The 23,687-nt window shown below is 36.2% G+C and overlaps 1 protein-coding gene across 1 annotated transcript in view; it reads right to left on the bottom strand.

The window, feature by feature from the left end:
* LOC120354260 overlaps positions 1-23,687 on the bottom strand; it is a 58,799-nt gene that overhangs the window by 15,706 nt on the left and 19,406 nt on the right. The window contains exons 5-6 of the mRNA XM_039441152.1: positions 12,561-12,621; positions 5,028-5,159 (exon numbers count right to left, since the gene is read on the bottom strand). Coding sequence (XP_039297086.1) covers positions 5,028-5,159; positions 12,561-12,621 — 193 coding nt within the window. The remainder of the gene's footprint in view (positions 1-5,027; positions 5,160-12,560; positions 12,622-23,687) is intronic.

Raw genomic sequence — 23,687 nt, 5'->3', positions numbered from 1 at the left:
TGCTCTCCACTAGAGTCCAGTCTCTTCTAGACCTGAGTCGCGTAAGTGTGAGTTCAGCCTAAGAGTTAGGAATTTTCAATTTATCACGTCGCGGAGACTAGAATCGACTGGTCTGAGTGTCACCATTTGGAAACACATGCTCTCCACTAGAGTCCAGTCTCTTCTCGACCATAGTCGCGTAAGTGTGATTGAGCCCAAGAGTTAGGAATTTTCAAATTATCACGTCGCGGAGACTAGAATCGACTGGTCTGAGTGTCACCATTTGGAAACACATGCTCTCCACTAGAGTCGAGTCTCTTCTCGACCTTAGTCGCGTAAGTGTGATTGAGCCCAAGAGTTAGGAATTTTCAAATTATCACGTCGCGGAGACTAGAATCGACTGGTCGAGTGTCATCATTTGGAAACACATGCTCTCCACTAGAGTCCAGTCTCTTCTCGACTTTAGTCGCGTAAGTGTGATTGAGCCCAAGAGTTAGGAATTTTCAAATTATCACGTCGCGGAGACTAGAATCGACTGGTCTGAGTTTCACCATTTGGAAACACATGCTCTCCACTAGAGTCCAGTCTCTTCTCCACCTGAGTCGCGTAAGTGTGAGTTGAGCCTAAGAGTTAGGAATTTTCAAATGGTGACGTCGCGGAGACTAGAATCGACTGGTCTGAGTGTCACCATTTGGAAACACATGCTCTCCACTAGAGTCGAGTCTCTTCTAGACCTGAGTCGCGTAAGTGTGAGTTGAGCCTAAGAGTTAGAAACTTCCAGCGAAAAAATGAGTTTGATAGGTCTGGAACCTCTTGCAGCCTTTGACAACCTGAAAGTTTTACAACTCACTCTGATTGCGTCCCAATGTTTTCTAGGAGGAAATCCTGATAAGAAAACTATAACCTTGAAGGATGTATTTTTGAGGTCAATTCTTGAATGCAGATAATTCTACTTTATGGAGTATTACTAATTGTATTTATTCATCATTATCCATTCTCACAATAGTGGGCTACATGATTGTGACGTCCTATACAAAATCATTGATATTGCTTTCCATGACAAAACACTAATAATAACAACAACAACTTTGTTATTATTATTAAACGAAAATCCAAATTAAATGCTGTGAGTCACCCCGAAGACATCTGCTACAGCAAATATTGACAACAGGATAAACAGCTAGATGGAAATTCGATGAGTGCTACTATTCAAAAATTATTTGTTAGCCCGGGAATCGAACCCAGTACCTGCTAATTGCCGGTCAGGAATGCTTACCCTCACACTAAACTGACAATCTCTGGATAGCAGCGCTCATTTTATACGAAGCCATAGCGGCCAGCCAGTCTACAGATGGAAATTAGGTACTGGAGATATTGCAATTATTCAAATAATGCTAATGAATTAATTATCATTATTAAACGAAAATCCAAATTGAATGCTGTAAATCCATCTAGCTGTTTATCCTGTTGTCAATATTTAGGAGGAGTCTTCGGGGTGAATTACAGCATTTAATTTGGATTTTCGTTTAATAATGATAATTAATTCATTAGCATTTGAATGATTGCAATAACTCAGTAATTTCCATCCGAATGAGTTCGTTGTAGTTCGGGCACTGTGTAAATATTTGAAAAACACTCACTTCTCTTTGAGTATTATCATAGAGCAATAATAGCGTAAGTAGATATCCCATGGTATAGGGCGTTTATGTCGCAACTTTTACTGTTATCTCAAGCCGATTACTGTTGATTATTGTCGAATTCTACTGTTTTGTTGGGATGAGAGTATATAAAAGGCACAATATGAGAGACTACCAGTGTCACACAGCTTCACGGGAAAGAATTACATGAACTATCGACTTGAGATAACAGTAAAAGTTGCGACATAAACGCCCTATACCATGGGATATCTACTTACGCTATTGTTTCTCTATGGTATTATGGAATGCATTCCACTCCTGAGGAGGAGCTTTATCAGTGGCTGATGAAAAGTGAGTGTTTTTTTTTCAAATATTCACAAGTAACAAAGTGTCGGAACTACAACAAAGTACAAAATGATTGAGAGGGGAAAAATAAGGTTATGTTTGTGCCATTCCTACCCGGAGTTGAGATAAAATTGAAAATTCATTGATTGATAAGAATATTGATCAAATAGAAATGAGTTTAAACTGAACGAGTCACACAGAATTGAAAATTCAATGTTACCCATGAATGAAAGATAGCCTAGATACGAAGTAGGTTCCTATATCAAAATTGTATGAATAATGAAGGTAGGACGCTTCTTGAATTAAAATTATTTTTGTCATAATTCCTCCAAGGACACTTTCATATATTGTACCTATTCATATTGAAATATAATGTTCAAGATTACTGAACTTATTATGTTTTAAAATACCAATAATATTGTATAATAATTATAATATCCAGTGACCTGGTTGGCTCAGGTCTGGTGTCAGAGTTTTCAGGTCGCAACTGATCAATTTCAGGGCCACTCACATGACCTAACGACTGCTTTTTAGGCAGCCAGGACCGACGGTTTAACGTGTCCATCCGGAACACGGGAGTGGCAATAATATTGCATAAGTAATGTGAATCATAGAGAAAATATAACATAAGAAGATATCCTTTGTTATATATCAAGTTGAGATGACACAGTATCATATTGTGTTGATACTGTATCATTTATAGTGATACCATTGAGAAAAGATAGCAAACGATATGCCATGGTATAGGGCGTTTATGTTGCAAATGTGAGTGTTAACTGAAGCCGATAGTCCTAGTAGTTGTTTTTGGTGAAGCTATGTGACGCTGGTAGTCTCTCATACTGTGCCCTTCTTACACTCTTACACTCCCAACAACACACTAATAATAGACACTGTATAGGGTGTCTATGTTGCAATGTGAGTGTAACTGAAGCCGATAGTCCTAGTAGTTGTTTTTGGTGAAGCTATGTGACGCTGGTAGTCTCTCATACTGTGCCCTTCTTACACTCTTACACTCCCAACAACACACTAATAATAGACAGTGTATAGGGTGACTATGTTGCAAATGTGAGTGTTAACTGAAGCTGATAGTCCTAGTAGTTGTTTTTGGTGAAGCTATGTGACGCTGGTAGTCTCTCATACTGTGCCCTTCTTCACTCTTACACTCCCAACAACACACTAATAATAGACAGTGTATAGGGTGACTATGTTGCAAATGTGAGTGTTAACTGAAGCCGATAGTCCTAGTAGTTGTTTTTGGTGAAGCTATGTGACGCTGGTAGTCTCTCATACTGTGCCCTTCTTACACTCTTACACTCCCAACAACACACTAATAACAGACAGTAGTTGACTGTAATCGGTTTGAGTTAGCAAGAATTCGGATTGAAATTTGGAGCATACACAACACCATAATTTGATACGAAGCTTCTAAACATTGAATGAATTCTACAAACCATGGGATATCTTATTATGCTACCTTATCTCTATGGTACCACCATAAATGATACAGTATCACCGCACATGATACAACACCATAATTTGATACGAAGCTTCCAAACTTTGATTGAATTCTACAAACAATGGGATATTTTCTTGTGCTATCTTTTCTCTGTTGTATCATCATAAATGGTACAGTATCACTATACATGATTCAGTATCACCGCATATGATACAGTATCATCTCAACTTGATACACAACACCATAATTATATACAAAACTTTGAATGAATTCTACAAACCACGGGAAATTTTCTTATGCTATCTTTTCTCTATGGTATCAACCATAAATACCGCACATGATACAGAATCATCTCAACTTGATACACAACACCATAATTTGGCACAAAACTTCCAAACTTTAAATGAATTCTACAAACCATGGAATATATTATTATGCTTTTTCTTCTCCATGGTATCACCATAAATGAGGTATCACCACACAAGATTCAGTATCACCACATATGATACAGTATAATTTCAACTTGATACAAAATCCCATAATTTGATACAAAACCAGCAAACTTTGAATGAATTCTACAAACCATGGGATTATCTTCTTATGCTATCTTTTCTCTATAGTATCACCTTACATAAGATAGTATCACGACACACATAATACAGTATCACACAAATGATACAGTATCATCTCAACTTGATACACAACACCATAATTTGTTGACCGAGCGAAGTGAGGTCTAAGATTCAAGTCGACGGTTTGGCATTTCTCCTTATGTATAAATGTTTATAAGTTGCGCATTTACGGCGAAACGCGGTAATAGATTTTCATGAAACTTGACAGGTATGTTCCTTTTTTAATTGCACTTATTTCAAGGATAATATAAAAGGAAAAAGGAGCCTCCTTCATACGTCAATTCAAGAGTAAAATCAGACTATAGAATTATTCATCATAAATCAGCTGACAAGTGATTACACAGATGTGTGGAGAAGCCAGTCTATTGCTGTATTTCCATAAGGCCAATATTTTCAATCAGGTACTTGTGGATGAGAATACTGTGTGAGGTCTACTGTTCACAGAACAACTAGTTACAAAGCTTCTAAACTTTGAATGGATTCTACAAACCATGGGATATCTTTCTTATGCTATCTTTTCTCTATGGTATCAACCATAAATTCCGCACATGATACAGTATCAACACAATTTGATACAGTATCATCTGAACCTGATTCACAACACCATAATTTGATACAAAACTTCCAAACTTTGATTGAATCCTACAAAACCATGAGATATCTTCTTATGCTATCTTTTCTCTGTGATATCAACCATAAATTCCGCACATGATACAGTATCATTTCAAATTGATACACAACACCATAATTTGATATAAAACGTTGAATGAGTTCTACAAACCATGGGATATCTTCTTATGGTATCACCATAAATGATACAGTATCAACACACATGATTCAGTATCACCACAAATGATACAGTATCATCTGAGCCTGATACACAACACCATAACTTGATACGAAGCTTCTAAGCTTTGAATGATTCTACAAATCATGAGATATCTTCTTATGCTATCTTTTACCTGTGATTTGACTTACCTAGACTTGAGTGCAAACAGTACAGCCTGTAGGATGCACTGAGTATAGGTACTACTCCAATGATACTCTCTCTTTTTCAATCTATTCATCTCCTTTTCCAGTAAACCAAGGTCTCCTTCCGCAAAATCATATCTGTAAAGAATAAAAGTAATAGCCAATTTATTATTAATTTGAAGAGAATCCAAATCGAAAATGGAAATTTCAATCATTCATTTATTGACATACAATAAAGTTGTGAAAACATTGTTAGATTAGATACTAAGGCCCGGTTGCACAAGAGCCGGTTGAATTTTAACCGTTATTAACTCTACGAGAACCATTGAGAGATGGCATTTTTGATGAGACGGCTTCTCCGATTGGTTCTCGTGGAATTAATCAGGATTAAAATTTAACCGGCTTTTGTGCATCCGACACTAAGGCGATAATGATGATAATAATAGTCCAGTCAAATGCTCATTTATCAGTAAACAGCCCCGAAAAAAATTTTCTCGTCGGCTTCATATGTATTTTGGGGCGCTGAATTCCGACACTGATGCTGACACGGCTTCACCCCTAAAAACCCCAAATTTTGGGACTTTTTTCAATTTTTCCATTTTATTTCGAAAACTTTGGGTTTTTTGAAAAAAGCATACCCCACGAAATTAAAAAAATTCCAATAAATTGAGTAGTCGCGCAGGATTCTACGATTTCTGGTTTTGGAGATAAAAATAGGGGAGCAGACCAAAAAATATACTTCCAGCAAGTAGTATTTTTTATTCCAATTCACAATTTATTTCCAATAAAACATACCAGTATTTATTTTATTAATCTTCATTAATTATTTTTTATCTTACTGAGCTGTGTGCTTTTGTTTTTCTTATTGATTTTGATTGTAAATTATGAGTTTGAATAGAATTTGAAATTTGAAATAGCTCCATAAGCCGTAGTGTTAACATATTTGTACCTTTATTACCTTAACATATTGTACCTTTTTCATTTTCTCAGGAGCCCTGTACAGTACTAATATGAACACTTTATCGAGAGGTAATTTAGAAATAAATTTTAAATCCCTTTTCATATGCCTTTTTATAATTCAATACTGTGTTTTCGAGCAGACATTCAGAAAAAATCATATTTTTGTGAAAAATTGGTTGAAAACTGAAAAGCTTGTGCTAAAGTATGTAAAAAGGTCATGTTAATCAGGGTTCAAAATATCAGGTTGATCGACTGATCAACCCTATTTTCATACTTGCTATTTATCTGCTCCCCTATTTTTAGCTCCAAAACCAGAAAGCATAGAATCCTGCGCGACTACTCAATTTATTAAAAATCTTATTGTCTTTAATTTTGTGGGGAATGCATTTTTCAAAAAAACCCAAAGTTTTCGAAATAGAATTGAGAATTTGAACAAAGTCCCAATTTGGGGTTTTTAGGGGTGAATATGTTAATATTACGGTTTATTGAGTTATTTTTTGGTCTGCACCCCTTTTTGAAAAAAAGGGGTATTTTTCAAGTTTTTTTTTGAAAATTCTCGAAAATCACTACTCTAACTCTATACAACTTGGAACCTTATAGAGTAATGAAGGAAAATCACATATTATGTGAAAGTAGAATTAGTTCTGAACAAGATTCCTCAGGAATTTTGAAATTTGTTAACCGGGGGAGGGGGAGTACTAGCAAAAATAGAAAACCATGTCCTACAGTCGAAATACAAATTTTCCATTTTTATAGCCAACCCAATCACCCAATTGGAGAGATTCCTTCTCTGTCGGCTCTTCAGATAAACGCCCCTTGTGGCTTGGCCCTTAACTAGAATTAATATTATCAACATTAATCTCAATTAAATTTAATCTCAACATTAATCATCAATGTCAATCAAAATTTCAAAAAAGTAGGTGTAATGGGGTCCCTGGTGGAAGGATTCCAAGGTCGTCTCCAGGGAAAGTACTCTCGAAAGTTATCCTCCAGGATATTTTCAGATATATTCAAGGATATCCTCAGGGATGAGAAAGGGATAATGTAAAGCAGTGAAACTATCTTGGGAAGGAGTCAGTTGAAATTGAACAGATAACAGACTGGCATGTGACAAGGTACTAAAATGTGAGGTTGATAGAATACAGTGTTGGAGATAGATTCGATTAGATCAGAGTTCTTTATCCATCTTTATCCATGTATGTTACGATAGTTACTGGCTTATACACTAATTTAAATTAAATGATTGCTAATATTCAAAGAATTTTACAAAGTATAAAAACTTGATCAATGAGAATCAATGATTGAATGAAATTAGAATCACAATATATAATCTTGAGATGTAACGTCATAAAACGGAAGTGTTAAGAAAAAATAATTGTAGATTTTCTTAAAAGGATATAAAATGATAATATCCTTCCCATCAACACACGACCGGGAGAAGGAGACAAGGGATGATGAGAAGGAGAAGGAAGTGATGGTGCAATTGAAGAGTATGGGGAAGAAACAAGAAAAATCTATGAAAGGCATACTAACAAGTAGACAAGCTTTGAGGAAAAAGAAGAAGAAGAAGAAGAAGAAGAAGAAGAAGAAGAAGAAGAGAAGAAGAAGAAGAAGACGAAGAAGAAGAAGAAGAAGAAGAAGAAGAAGAAGAATAGGTAAGGAGTGGGAGAACAAGTAGAAGAAGGAGTAGAGTTGAAACTAGAAGAAAAGGAAAAAGGATGAGAATGAGAAGGATAAGAAGCAGAAGGAGAAGGAGAATGTGGAAAGGTGAGAGAAGCGAAACAAAAAAAGGATGGAGAAGATGAAGAAGAAGAAGTCAACGGTAGAGAAGAGGAGGGAGTAGAATGGAATTCAGGTGATTCAAATAATTATTGACACAGCAGAAAGAAGGAAGAAGTACGAGGGGAAGAAGAAAATGTGGAGAAACGTAAAATTAGAATAAGGAGAAAGATAGGAAGGAGATAATGAAGAAGAAGAAGAAGAAGAAGAAGAAGAAGAAGAAGAAGAAGAAGGAAGAGAAGAAAAACAACAAGAAAGAGAATCGTCTGTCTCATATAACAAGCTACTAAATTCACCCGTAATATAAGCTATTACTACACTATTTTATTGTAACCCATCCGGGTTGCGTGATATTTAGCATACATAATACACTTGAGCACACCTCTATAGGGGCGATAAAACAGCAACTGTCATAAAGAATGCGAAACCGTATCCATAAAATTCGAATCACTTCCATTAAAAAGGCGTAGTATCGTACTGTAATTTCTGCCATAGAATGTTGCTTATGTAGAGTAATATTACGTAGGGAACTGGATTCCACCCACACCCTACAAAGAAATCTATCGAAGACACTACCTCTCATCTCACCAAGAGTCAGAATCCATTAAAAAGGCGTAGTGTCGTACTGTAATTTCTGCCATAGAATGTTGCTCATGTAGAGTAATATTACGTAGGGAACTGGATTCCACCCACACCCTACAAAGAAATCTATCGAAGACACTACCTCTCATCTCACCAAGAGTGTATAACATGTTACCCTTAAGGTGCGTACAGATATACGCGCCGCGAACATGAGCAATTCACTTTTAATCAGCTGATTATATCTGTTTTTTACAGAAACGGTAAGATACAGATATAAAAAGCTTGGCATCAGCTGTTTAAAAGTGAATTGCTCATGTTCGCGGCGCGTAAATCTGTACGCACCTTTAAGGTTGGTACAGACTTTCGCTGTGCTCCGCAACCGAACGTCACTCGAGCAGAGCGATTGATGATCGACCGGGGAGCAACAGTGGTTCGACCGGGGAACGCGAGGAGATCTAACATCTTCCGTAACGTTCATGATGGATGCGCGGTCTGAGCGACTGTGGTACGATGGAGGAACGAGGGCGGTACGAGGGCGGAGCGTGCTCGGTGCGTGTTGGAAGCGCGTATATGTGTACGCAGCTTTAGAATTGAAACAGCTGAATAATATGGTGAGCTTCAAGGTTAAATTGAAAGTCTGGTTATCAGAAACGAATGATGTTGAAGTCTTCTTCAACAAATTAACTGAAATCCTGATAGAAATAATTTTGATGATTTGATTGTATGGTATGAGATGTTGTGATATTTTTCCATAATTGAAAGAATAAGACTTTGATATTGTCAATATCACTTTTATTTATTCGAAAATTAATTTATAATTCAGACCAGGTTTCATGGTAAAACCTACCACATCTTCAGCTGAACTAATAAGTTTGTTGTTATGGAGGAACAGGAAATTCAATTTTAGGTTATGTGTTGGGATTGTATAGGGGAAGGAGAATGAAATTTGTTAGTGGGAATGGATGAATTAATGATGAAATTAAACTATGTTAATATTTGAAGAATGGAAAATTACATTTTAATGGAAATCTAGACATCTTAAAATATATATATATATATATCATATATATAATATATATATATTATATATATACAACAAATTTGGTTGGTAGCTTACTGGTGATTGTATAATCATTTATGGTTTTGAATTCTGTCTCAATTCTAAAGGTTATAATATATTATAAAATTATAAAAACAAAGGATATTATTATGAAAACAATTTAATAATTGTGATTAGTAATCTAAAACACAATAAGATAATCTGTCTCATCTAAAATGTTACTTAGGTTCTCAATGTTACCTTTAGGTGGTACTGGTCATGGCACCAACTTGAATATAACTTAATTTTGAGAAATTTATCAAACTAGAATATTAAATTTCACTTACCTTATAAGGTGCTTAATATAGTAGGGGGAGAGGGGAGAGAACTTAATAAGAAATTTGATAAAGGGGTGGGGGATCTTAGTAATTGAATTATTCTGTTCAACTTTAGGGTTGATTATTATTGCTAGTGGGAGATCATGGCCTGAAATTGAGATCCCTCTAGGGTTCAAAAGTTGAGTAATACTAGATATTGGAGCTGAGTATGAACATGATATTATCCACTGCCCACTTGTTATGTTAGGTAATAATAGGTAATAATGTAATTTTCCATTCTTCAAATATTAACATAGTTAAATTTCATCATTAATTCATCCATTCCCACTAACAAATTTCATTCTCCTTCCCCTATACAATCCCAACACATAACCTAAAATTGAATTTCCTGTTCCTCCAATAACAACAAAATTATTAGTTCAGCTGAAGATGTGGTAGGTTTACCATGAAACCTGGTTCTGAATTATAAATTAATTTTCGAATAAATAAAAGTGATATTGACAATATCAAAGTCTTATTCTTTCAGAAATAATTTTGTTAAAATAATTTTTTTAGACTCCGAAATCTACATTGATTCCAATGATGTATAATTTGAGTAAAGGACTGATTCTGAATAATATTGACAACACAAAATTAGTAAGTTGTAGCCCGACCAAGCACCGTCACTACAAAATAACAAATTAAATCAAACATTTAATGTAAATAATAAATAAGCTTACCTCAGTTTATTATTATATTTTGTTTATCTACAAATTTGAGTGTGTTTCTGGTTTATTTCTCTATGCTGGTACTCCCATATAGACCTTTGCCTCGGGAGTACCAAACTATTTCCTTTCAGATGTTTGTGTGTGTAGAAGTGATATTTTGTTTTTTTCACGACATTAGCTATGTACAGACTTTTGTATCACTTAACTATTCATACAGTGTAATTAATATTATTTTATATAATATTGTTTTTGTTCTTTTGTACACATCTTAATGAAAATAAAAAATTATTATTATTATTATTATTATTATATGGAGTCATGACAGTATAGTAAGACCTACTGTGAATATTGTCTGAGCAAGGGAAGAGAAGGAGAAGAAGAAGAAGAGGAGGAAGAAGAAGAAGAAGAAGAAGAAGAAGAAGAAGAAGAAGAAGAAGAAGAAGTAGAAGAGTAGGAAGAAGTTGGAACATGAAGGGTGGTGGTGAACAAGAGGAGGAAGAAGAACGAGAGGAGGAGGATGTGATTATGCAGGAGGAAGAGAAGAAGGGTTAGGAGAAGAATTAGGAGAAGGGGAGGGAAAAGGAGGAGTAGAATATGAGGAAGATGTTGACACATGGAAGAAGGTGATGAAGGAGAGAAGGAAGAAGAACAAGAGGAGAGGAGGAGGAGGAGGAGGAGGAGGAGGAGGAGGAGGCGGAGGAGGAGGAGGAGGAGTAGAATGCGATTATCAGGTAGGGAAAGAAGAAGGGGCGAGAGAAGGAGTTGAACAGGAAGAAGAGAAACATGGAGAGAGGCGATGAAAAAGAGAAGGAATGAGAACCAGTGATGAAGGAGGATAGGAGTAGGAGGAGAGGAGTAGGAGGTGGGGAGAAGGAGTTGGTGAAGAAGAAAAAGACCAAGAAGTAGAAAAAGAAAATACAAGAACAAGAATATGTTTAAGAAAAAGAACAAGAATCTGAATAAAGAAGTCTAGGAAAAAATGCTTTGAAAGAGCAGATAAGAATAATGAACGTTGTGAATAATGCATACATCCGAGCTCAATTCTATGAATAAATTTTCAATTGATAACATGGCAAGGACATCTTTGATGTACAGTAGAATACATAAGAGATGTCGATGAATACATGAAAGCTGTCAAATAAATATATCAAAGAAGTGAATGAATAGAATCGAGAAGGAAAAAGAGAATAATTCAACATCCAAGACAAGATGGAGAGAAAATAAATACCATTAACAAACATTGTTCAAATTAATAATTGAATTGTATCATTTTTTTGTCATAGTCATTCAATCTCAGCTGTTCTCCATGCATGAAATCAAGCCGGTAAACAGCTGTTTGCAGAACACATACAGACCCAAAATAGTATATTTTGCACCTAGAGCAGAAAATGAGATTTTTCTGTCTCAAAATCGGTTTTCAAGTCCGAGGCCGTAGGCCAGGACTAGAAAAGATTGAGAGCCAGAAAAACATTTTTGCCCGTGGTGTGAACGCTATTTTTCGCCACACACAAAAATAAACAATATATATATATGAGAATAGTTGTTTACTAAGCACTTCCGAAAGCAGAAGTGAAGGTGATAGATAGCTCTAGCAAATCTGAGGTAATCTGAATATCAGGAAATTGTCCAAGTATTTTAATTTTTTATTCTGATTTGTCTAAATAACCTAAAAGATGATGTTCAATTAGATGGGAGGTTGAGTTTATACTTTTTTATTCTTTCAAATTACAATACGATGATTATTATTATAAATGTTTTAATTATTGAATAATGAACACAAAATTAATAATGAAAAGTTTTTTGAACAGCTGTTTTTTGATCACCTTTCTTAGTTCCATGTTAGCGGCTGGAAAGGGTACTCTTTTGGGCCTAGGCCGGAAAGAAACCTGTTCTGACGTCAGACGAGAGTCGTCTGCAAACAATGTCTTTCAGATCTACGTAGGGACTGGAAAACAGCTGCTTTCTGTGCAGTGTGGCGAAAACCACTTTTTTGGACTCAGGGGACCTTGAACGTATAGAAATTTAGAAATTGGGGTACCTTAATTTTTTCGGAAAGCATTACCTTCCTTACCTATGGTAATAGGGCAAAGAAAGTAATAATGATTATTGATTATGATTGATTGAATAACTGTACCTGTATAGATCATCCTCTTCAACGTTGCCAAAAGTTCCGATACATCTTCCAAAAGCGTTGTCTGAAAAACATTAAGATACAAATTAATAACTTATCCTTATTTATCTATCAAAGTACTCCTGTAACATAATCTGGCATATTCTTTCCACTATCTCAACAAGCATTGAAACTACATACTTCTCATTGCCTAATAGTTTATAGTTAAGTAGCCGTCAGGCTCGCTTCGCTCGCAATATCCGTCTAGCCAGGGGGCTCCGCCCCCTGGACCCCCGACTGGATCGTCCGAAAATGAGATCAGCGGGATCGCTTCGCTCGCCTGCATTTTTCATTTGGGCATGCTTCATTCCATCAGAAAGTCAAAGTACTTCCTTGCTCGATTCAGTCTGATTAATTTCAATTATTTAGTGCATATTTTCTGTCTATTACTTGATGAAAGAACTGAGAAAACCGCTAATTTTGGGCGTATCTTTGTCGTTATTTCAAATTCCTTCTAACACAACATTATTAATTATTACACCCCAGCTGAACTTCTGTAGTAAATTTGAACATTTTCTGTTCATTTGTTCTCGATAAAGCTGAGAAAGCGCAAAAAAACGCTGGAAAAAAGCAGATTTTGGGCGTATCTTTGGAGTCATTTCAAATTCCTTCTAACACAACATTATTACACCCCAGCTGAGCTTCTTTACTGAATTTGAACATTTTCTGTTCATTTGTTCTCGATAAAGCTGAGAAAACGCTAAAAAAACGCTGGAAAAACGCAGATTTTGGGCGTATCTTTGACGCTATTGCAAATTCCTTCTAACACAACATTATTACACCCCAGCTGAGCTTCTGTAGTAAATTTGTACAATTTCTGTTCATTTGTTCTCGATAAAGCTGAGAAAGCTAAAAAAAAAACCGCTGGAAAAACGCTAATTTTGGGTGTATCTTTGGCGTTATTTCAAATTCCTTCTAACACAACATTATTACACCCTAACTTAGCTTCTGTATTAAATTTGTACAATTTCTGTTCATTTGATCTCGATAAAATCTGAGAAAAAGCAAAATGAAAAACGCTGGAAAAACGCTAATTTTGGGCGTATCTTTGGAAATTTTTCCAAATCCGTTCTTAATGCGCCTCTCAAGCTGCGTACAGATATACGCGCCTCCAACCCGCTTCGCGCACGCTCCGCCCTCGTTCCGCCATCGCTCCGTCCCCGCTCTGCACTGGCACAGATCATGAACGTTACGGGAGATGTTAGCTCTTCTCTCGTTCCACTGTTGCTCCCCGGTCGATCATCAATCGCTCTGCTGGAGTGACGTTCGGTTGCGGAGCAGAGCGAAAGTCTGTACGCACTTTAAGTGCCAACTGAACATACCTACCAAATTTGAACGTTTTTGGTCCGGCAGATTTTTAGTTCTGCGAGTGAGTGAGTCAGTCAGTCAGTGAGTGTCATTTCGCTTCTATATATATATATATATATATATATATATATATATATATAATATATATAATCACTATATATTTATTATACAATTATATATATTAAATTATTATATTATATATATTATATTATATATATACCGCGAAACACTCAAATGTAATAATATTTATATATATATATATAATAGAAGATTTTTAGTTCTGCGAGAGAGTGAGTGAGTGAGTCAGTCAGTGAGTGAGTGCCATTTCGCTTTCATATATATAGATTTCAAGAACACTCTGTATTATATTCATATTACTTTCAATTATTATGATAATATTAAATTGATATCACATTCTGATGAAAAAAGTACTAGGTTAATTTTATTATTTCCACAGGTTCCTGTACATTATAGTATTCATAATAACATTAATTTACTATCAATTATTATAATTAATTAAATGAGTTATAACATTCTCTGATAAAATTATTAATTAGGTTAATCTATTAGCTCTACAGGTTAAATCACTTAGGCCATGTTTCAGGATTCCCTGTGTATGAAAGGTGCTATAGATCAACAAGTGTTTCATAAATTGCGTGTTAGCTAACGACGGAGGGGTATTTCCATTTCAACACCCCTTTCAACCACCTATCATCTGATAAACACATTGATCTCTCTCCCTCACAGTTTCTCTTACTCGCTCTCTCACTCTCACTCTCACTCACTTTCTCTATCGGTCTCTCTCAATCTATCTCTCATTTTCTCTCATTGTCTCCCACTATTTCTTCTCTCACTCTCCCTCTTTATTCTCTCTCTCTCTCATTTTCTCTCACTGTCTCTCACTCTCTTTCATTTCCTCTCACTGTCTCTCACTCTCCCTCTTTATTCTCTCTCTCTCATTCTATCTTTCATTTACTCTCACTGTCCCTCTTTCATTTACTCTCCCTCTTCACTCTCTCTCTCTCTCTCTCTCTCTCTTTCCCGGTCGTGTGTTAATGGGAAGGATATTATTTTATATCCTTCTTAGAGAAGCGACAATTATTTGTTGAAACACCGCCGATTTATGAAGTTACATTACAATTTTATATTATCGTTATTCTAATTGCATTCTATATTTATGCTCATAGATTGATTATCTATACTTTGTGATATTCGTTGAATAACTAGCATTATCGTCATTTAATGTAAATTAGTGTATAAGCCAGTAAATATTGTAACATACATAAATAAATAAATCCAATCTAATCTAATCTCTCACTTTCTCTCTCTCTCTGCAATTCTATCTTTCATTTCCTCTTTCTGCCTCTCACTCTTCCTCTCTATTCTCTCTCTTTTGGTAGAGAGTTAGTGGGAAGGATATTTTGAATATTCTCTCCGGAGAATGAACATTGATATGTCCAAAGCTCCGCCAATTTATGTAGATGCATAACAATATTATCTATAGCTATTCCAAATTGCTTTTTTCATATACTGTTCAATAATTATTTTCTTAGTCTATATTATGTAAATTCATCTATAATGTTGCTGTATTGTAAGCTATTGTATATAAGTGTATTAGCCAGTATATATTGTAATCCACATAAATAAAGTACTCAATCAATTAATCTCTCTCTTTCTCTTCACTCATCTCTCACTCTATCTCTCTTTCGTTCTCTCTACTACTCACTCTTCATGTACCTACTTATCAATCACTCAATCTTCCTCTGTTTTTCCCCATTCCCCTTCTTCTCTCACTCACTCTGAATCTTTCCCACTCTCTCAATCTCGTCCTTCTCTGGGTCTCCCTTCCCACCTTTCGCTCCCACTTTCTCACTCACTCTCTCTCTCTTACATTTTCTCTTTCTTTTAATCACACCGTCCCGATATCACCTCTCTTTCTCACTCACTCTCTCTCTCTCTTACATTTTCTCTTTCTTTTAATTACACCGCCCCGATATCACTTTCTCTTTAACACTCTATGTCTTTCTCTCTCTCCCTCTCTCTCTCTTCTGAGGCTGTTCTGCATTAGAAACAGCTTGTTTAGTTGTTTCCGCATTCTGAACCATGATGGAATTCAAAACAGCATTCCTACCCTTGGAAGGAGCAAAAGATTGAGAATGAATAACATTGGAAGTTACCTTATCCTTAGAAGTAGGCTGAGTGTCTTGCAATTGAGGATACGGCCTATGAAGAACAGTGTGGTGACTCTTGCCACAAAGTGCACAAGATTTGTCTGAACAGGTATGATTGGGTGTGAAAGGCTTGATGCAATTATAACATAACCTTTTATCATGGACAGCATTCCAACGATCAATAACCTGCAACTTCAATAATTCATTACAACGATTTGGAAAATGACCAACAGAATTACAAAAACTACAAGGTGATATAGAAGAGGTAAACCTGCATTCTAGATTGAACATTCGATTGATTTTGATTGAACTTCGGCTTGCTATGAGCACCAACTGAGTTAGATGTACCTTGCTGTACATTTCCTTGATGGTGGTAAGCTGAGCTTGAAGCAACAGCTTCCATGATTTTGCATTGTGATTCCAAAAAATTCCAAAATTTGTCAATGGTGGGAATGTCGTGTATGCCAACACTCTTTTCCCATTCTCGAACAGTAGCAGTATCCAACTGCAACAACATTTTGTGCATGTACAATAAGTCCTTGATTTGGACTCCAAGTTGAAGCGCTTCGAGCGTGGTAATGTGGGACTTGCAAAAGTCAATGAATGCCCATAATGATTGCAGACAGTTACATCAGGCCCGGCCCCAGGGGTGGGCGGACCGGGCGGCCGCACAGGGCGGCAGGTTTTGGGGGCGGCAAATTTAAAGGAACGGAAAATTTTAAAATACAAATAAATAATAAATTCATAATATCAAATGTGAATGGTAAAATTATATAAGAAGTTTTTCAACCTCGAGCTAATGAAGACTTTTCTAAGATCAACAATGTCCCAGGAACGTCTGAGTGGTCTAGCGGACATAAAATAGTTCAGTCCCCAGATCTTGAAGAATTGGTGAAGGAATTGCAAAGGTCAGACGAGTTCTACTTAATTAAACAGGTGTGTTAAACAAACTTGTAGAAATTGTAGTTCTAATTACTTAGCAAGTTAAGTAGGCCTAATACTATGTTGCAGTCCACGTCTTAAGGCTGTGCAAAGGCTAAAAATAAACTTTCTTGTACTGGTGATATTTTTCAAAGTTTTTCGATATGTACCGGTATATATCAAAATGAAAAAGTTTTCTTAGGAAAACATTCTCTTCCAATCATTACTTTTTGAGATATGAACGCCTAAAGTTTAAATTTTTGGGACAGGACATTTCAAATTCGGTAAGAGATAAATTCTTCATGGTATTGTTGATTGAATAAAACAAGAAAATTTTGAAACATTTTCTGAAAATATCAATTTTTGAAAAAGTTATTCAATTTACAAAAAAAAAATCAACTTAACACTATTTTTGGTCATTTTTAGTAAATTGAAAAACTTTCTCAAAAATTGATATTTTCAGAAAATTTATGTTTTATTAAATCAAAAATACCATGAAGAATTTATCCTTTGAATTGTATGGATTCATCTCGTACCGAATTTGAAATGTTCTGTCCCAAAATTTTAAACTTTAGGCGCTCATGTCTCAGAAAGTAATGATTGAAAAAAGAAAACTTTTTCATTTTGATATATACCGGTACATATCGAAAAACTTTGAAAAATATCACCAGTACAAGAAAGTTTATTTTTAGCCTTTGCACAGCCTTAAGACGTGACTGCAACATAGTATTAGGCCTACTTAACTTGCTAAGTAATTAGAACTACAATTTCTACAAGTTTGTTTAACACACCTGTTTAATTAAGTAGAACTCGTCTGACCTTTGCAATTCCTTCACCAATTCTTCAAGATCTGGGGACTGAACTATTTTATGTCCGCTAGACCACTCAGACGTTCCTGGGACATTGTTGATCTTAGAAAAGTCTTCATTAGCTCGAGGTTGAAAAACTTCTTATATAATTTTACCATTCACATTTGATATTATGAATTTATTATTTATTTGTATTTTAAAATTTTCCGTTCCTTTAAATTTGCCGCCCCCAAAACCTGCCGCCCTGTGCGGCCGCCCGGTCCGCCCACCCCTGGGGCCGGGCCTGATGTAACTGTCTGCAATCATTATGGGCATTCATTGACTTTTGCAAGTCCCACATTACCACGCTCGAAGCGCTTCAACTTGGAGTCCAATCAAGGACTTATTGTACATGCACAAAATGTTGTTGCAGTTGGATACTGCTACTGTTCGAGAATGGGAAAAGAGTGTTGGCATACACGACATTCCCACCATTGACAAATTTTGGAATTTTTTGGAATCACAATGCAAAATCATGGAAGCTGTTGCTTCAAGCTCAGCTTACCACCATCAAGGAAATGTACAGCAAGGTACATCTAACTCAGTTGGTGCTCATAGCAAGCCGAAGTTCAATCAAAATCAATCGAATGTTCAATCTAGAATGCAGGTTCACCTCTTCTATATCACCTTGTAGTTTTTGTAATTCTGTTGGTCATTTTCCAAATCGTTGTAATGAATTATTGAAGTTGCAGGTTATTGATAGTTGGAATGCTGTCCATGATAAAAGGTTATGTTATAATTGCATCTAGATTTTAATCGGGATATATTGTTGATCAAATACTAAATATGATCAAAATTGATTTTTTCCTTAAAATATCACTCATATTTGAAAAATCATAGCTCAGTACTCATTGGAGATAGAGAGTCCGAATGATCTCATTTCATTCAGAATTTTATGATCTTAAAAAAGGCAAGAGCAAATTTTTCTGTCCGATCACTGATTTTGCCGGAATAGCTGAAAACTGGAAAATGAACCTAAAATACGAACTTTTTGGGCCACTCTGTATTAGCACAAGGGAATTTTACATGAAGAATTTGGTTCTGAACCTCTCTCATGTATCCAAATAAATATTAAAAAATCAGAACTACGATATAAATTGCAAGCAAACCCCCATTTTTATGTCTATATTGACTGGACTTTACTGTTCCCCAATATTTATAATTGTCAAATATTTGTTTAAATGTCAATAAATAGTGTTAAACATAATTTTTTAGAGTTTACTGAGACTCTGTGGTGTCGCATCACAGCGGAGACACAATAGTAACGCTGGTTACACACTGGGCGGTTTCTGCCGCGGCGGCGAAACTGCCGTCGCAGCCTCAAAAAAAAGTCAAGCTTACACATTCAGCGGAAAAAATACCGCCAAACATCGAGCGGCAAAATTACCGCCACGTATGATCAGTAGCCAAAATATTGTTGTAGTCTCATCGCAAATGTGTTGTGACTTCACTGTTTCATGAGTGTTCAGTTAATTGTATTTGCACATTTTTCAAAAGTATATATTATTAAGTGTTAACTTAAAATGGAAGGCAACAACTTTTACCACTTTTGTTGTGCCGTCGAGGAAAAGATACACCAGGAAATCGCCTTGCTTGGATTCATTGAAATGAACGTTTTTATTAAATCGACAGCGATATACAACATATTACAGTTTTTTCTTGTCATCCAGAGTTTCAAAATCCCCCCTAATCACATACACACTTCCTTCCACGCATTCCTGTTGCATCTCGATCCTTAAATATGTCGAGGGTTTTGTCCCAAAAACTGGCCTCTGTTCTACAAATGATATTAACAAACTCTTTCTATTAACTTACTCATTTTTTCACACTCGTCAACCACAAACACTTAAAACAATAAATAAATGTTATAAAGAACTTACAAACTTTACAAACAAGACACAATTAAAAGGCGATTTTCAAAGACCTCTGACTTGGAGCAACTGGGAAAGACGACTGATCAGCGGCGACGGTAGACAACCGCCAAATGTGTTAACACCCATTTGGTCAGGTACGCCGCTGAGTAGACAAGAGCGGCAAAAACACCGCCAGCCGCAGTGGCAGTGGACGGCTGCACAGCTGCCGCCAACGGCAGTATAGCCGCGCGGCGTTTCTGACGCCCAGTGTGTAAGCTTCCATTCAAGTCCATAGACTACTGCTTCAACGGCGTCGACGGCGAAATTACTGCCCCGGCAGAAACCGCCCAATGTGTAACGGCGTTAGGCGATCGCTCAAGGAGGGGTGGAACCCGGGATTAACAATTAAAGACGGGATATATGCTTGCGGGGGGGGCGGCAGTGCCGATCTCGCCCAGGGCGGCAAAGTCCCTAGGGCCGTGCCTGATTGTCATTCATTGACCCCGAGCTATTACATGACAAATTTGAAGTAGCTTAATCATGCTTACGTTTCTTCTATGCTATAACCGAAATAATTATTTATTATTGTCTACATGAGCATACAAACAACCGTCGAAATAGTATATTTCACACCTAGGTCCGAAAATGAGACTTTTCTGGCTCGAAATCGGGTTTCAAGTCCGAGGCCGTGGGCCGAGACTAGAAAAGATTGAGAGCCGGAAAACCATTTTTGCCCATGGTGAGAACGTTTATTTTCTCCACACAGAAAAATAAACGATATAAATATGAGAATAATTGTTTATTAGGCACTTCCGAAAGCAAAACAGGAAGGTCATAGCTCTAGCAAATCTGAGGTAATCTGAATATCCGGAAATTGTCCAAGTATTTTTACTTTTTATTCTGATTGTCTAAATAACCTTAAAGATTATGTTAATTACGTAAGAGGTTGAGTTTATACTTTTTATTCTTCCAAATGACAATAAGATGGTATTATTATAAATGTTTTGATTCTTGAACAATGAACACAAATAATGAAAAGTTTTTGATCAGCTGTTTTAGCACATTTGAAATTTGGCCAATCTGAATGTCAACGTCAACAATGCTTGTTATTTGGATGAATAAAATGCTCATAAGATATATATTATAAACTATTCAAATTCGATTTTCAGAGTAGGATAGAACTTCTAACCTAAACTTCCGAAGTCAACGTCATTTGAATAGTTTATAAATATATCTTATCAGCATTTTATTCATCCAAATAAAATGATAGTATCTTATTGCAGAATACTTTTTCAATACTAAAAGCATAAACTGATTCCGTTTCATAAACCATTTTGTAAACACGTTCACGTCAAATCAGAATCAGCTGACTTCAAGGTTATTTTACAGCCCTAGGGCCGTAAAACTTTTACCGGCCTGTGAGAAAACAATCATTTTCGGCCTCCATATGACGCACGAAAACCAGCTCATTACATCCAAGTGGGGCGAAAAATAATTTACTATTAGCTGTTTTCCCATCAAATCTTTACAGATGTTAAGTTAATCCAAAATATTTGGATTAAACCTCCTGCTTTGGAGGTTTGAACTTTCCCAGAGTTTAAACTCAATACAGAGTTTAAACTGATACTGTGCAAACGGAATTTTAGTTTAAACCAAAAAAAAATCCAGATTTGGTTTAAGATTTAGCTTAAACTTACACTTTGCAAACGGCCCTTAGTGTTTCAAAAAGTCCACGTGAAACTTGTATGTTTCTGGAATAAATAAATAAATAAAATTAAGACTAAAAGCTTAAACATTGAGTTTCTGAGTATGCAGTATTGGTGAAGGGTGAAGTCCTACGATTGGCTATAAGCTGTTGACCAATGACAGTCAAGCTCAACATTCATCGCTCAACAGCTAATGGCCAATCGCAGGGCCTCACCCACACATGATTATATTCTGCTGCTCAAAATTGAAGCTTTCAGTTTACTAGCGTTTGATAATGGTGTAACATCCTGAACTAGTATTTCACATTCTTCTTCTTCTTCTTCTCTTCTTCTTCTTCTTCTTCTTCTTCTCTTCTTCTTCTTCTTCTTCTTCTTCTTCTTCTTCTTCTTACAAACATGGATTAGGCTTTAACCTGTTCCGACTCACATCTAGCCAATTATTCAAATAACATAAAAAATCCTATTATTGCCACCGCTTGCGTGGTCTGCCAACATCTCTTTTGCCTACTGGCTGATAATTATAGACTTTAAATGGTATTCTTTCAGCTGACATTCTTTGAACATGCTCCCTCCATTGATGCCGATTCTCCGTAACTCTTTCATTCATGCTGCAGATTTTCAATTCTTTCCTAATATCTTCATTCCTGAAATGATCTCTTCTGTCACATCCCTTGGTTCTTCGGAGAAATCTCATCTCGGCTGCCTGCACTCTACTTTCAAGTGGCTTCGTTGTAACCCATGATTCACTACCATAGAGGAGGACTGGAGCGGCCATTACCTTATAAAATTTCATAATTGTATCTGTTCTAGCTTTTTTACCCAAAGTCCTGCAGATATTTCCCATATCATTTGGAACTTTCCTATTTTCTTCTCAATATCTAATTCATCTTTGTAACTATGTCACTTCCTAGATATGTATATTGAGAAACTTGTTCCAACACTGTATTATTAATAACAATTTTCGATCTGACTGGATATTTGCCTCTGAATGCCATAATTTTTGTTTTCTCAGTTGATATTCTTAAATTATATTTAAAAAATATATACAAATTCCCATTTTTTTCAAGTAATTCACTGGCTCTGAAAATATATCAAGATGTTTTTATTCAACACTCGGTCAAATTGAAAGCAAACGTTGTGGAGACTAAATTGTTTTGAATAGATGGATAAGTTACTAACAGTAACAACTCACCGTTAACCCTTAGACTACAAACGGGACAATATTATGTCCCAGCAGAAATGACCAACCTCAGACTACAACTGGGACAATATGTCCCAATAGAAGTTCATCGAATCCCAGTGGGTGAATAGATTATCTAAACCACACAGTAATTAATCCCAGCGGTAGTCTAGGGTCTATTCTGTAAAATGCAAAGACCTTAAAGATCTTTAAGGTCTCTTTAAGGTCTTTGGTAAAATGCATCAGCTGTTTAGAAACTATCTGATCGCCATATTATTGTGAATTGTGGTTATATGCTCTCATGCATGCATGTGTCAGATGCTGGTTTTGTGCTGAATGAAGCTGTTCTAATTTGATTTGCAGTGTCATTTCGAGTTGAAGTAAGTAAATAACTTCATATTATGTCAATAATAACATGTGAAATTAAAATTGCAAAGCTATTTACTAAATTTTATTCATTTTATCGTGTTTTTGGTATTGGGGCATATCATCCCAATGGTAAAATTCGTTATTTTGTATTTGATGGGACAAGCTTCATAGACCCTATTTGGTAGTTTAAAGGTGCCTACAGACTGTCGCTCTGCTCCGCAACCGAACGTCACTCCAGCAGAGCGATTGATGATCGACCGGCGAGCAACAGTGGTTCGACCGGGGAACGCGAGAAGATCTAACATCTTCCGTAACGTTCACGACTGCAGAGCGGGGGCGGAGCGACTGCGGTACGATGGAGGAACGAAGGCGGCACGAGGGCGGAGCGTGCTCGGTGCGGGTTATAAGCGCGTATATGTGTACGCAGCTTAAGGGTTGAGTTATGAGTTATAAGTTATGAGTTTTTGACCAGGTCACTCCCGAGTTATCGGATGGGCTTAATGTGCCCATTGTGCTGATTGTCAGTCCCGGCTGAAGTATGACAGTCGTAAGGCTCATTGACGGATAAATGATATTCCTGGGCTAACAAATATTTTTGAATAGTAGCGCTCATCGAATTTCCATCACCCTGTTGTCAATATTGCACTTTGCAGTAGCAGAAGTTTTCGGGGTGAATTACAGCATTCAATTTGGAGTTTCGTTTAATAATAATTAAAATGATATATTCAGGCGAGG

Source organism: Nilaparvata lugens, chromosome 14, assembly GCF_014356525.2.
Source record: "Nilaparvata lugens isolate BPH chromosome 14, ASM1435652v1, whole genome shotgun sequence".
Taxonomy (NCBI): Eukaryota; Metazoa; Arthropoda; class Insecta; order Hemiptera; family Delphacidae; genus Nilaparvata; species Nilaparvata lugens.
This window is presented reverse-complemented; position numbering and strand designations above follow the sequence as displayed.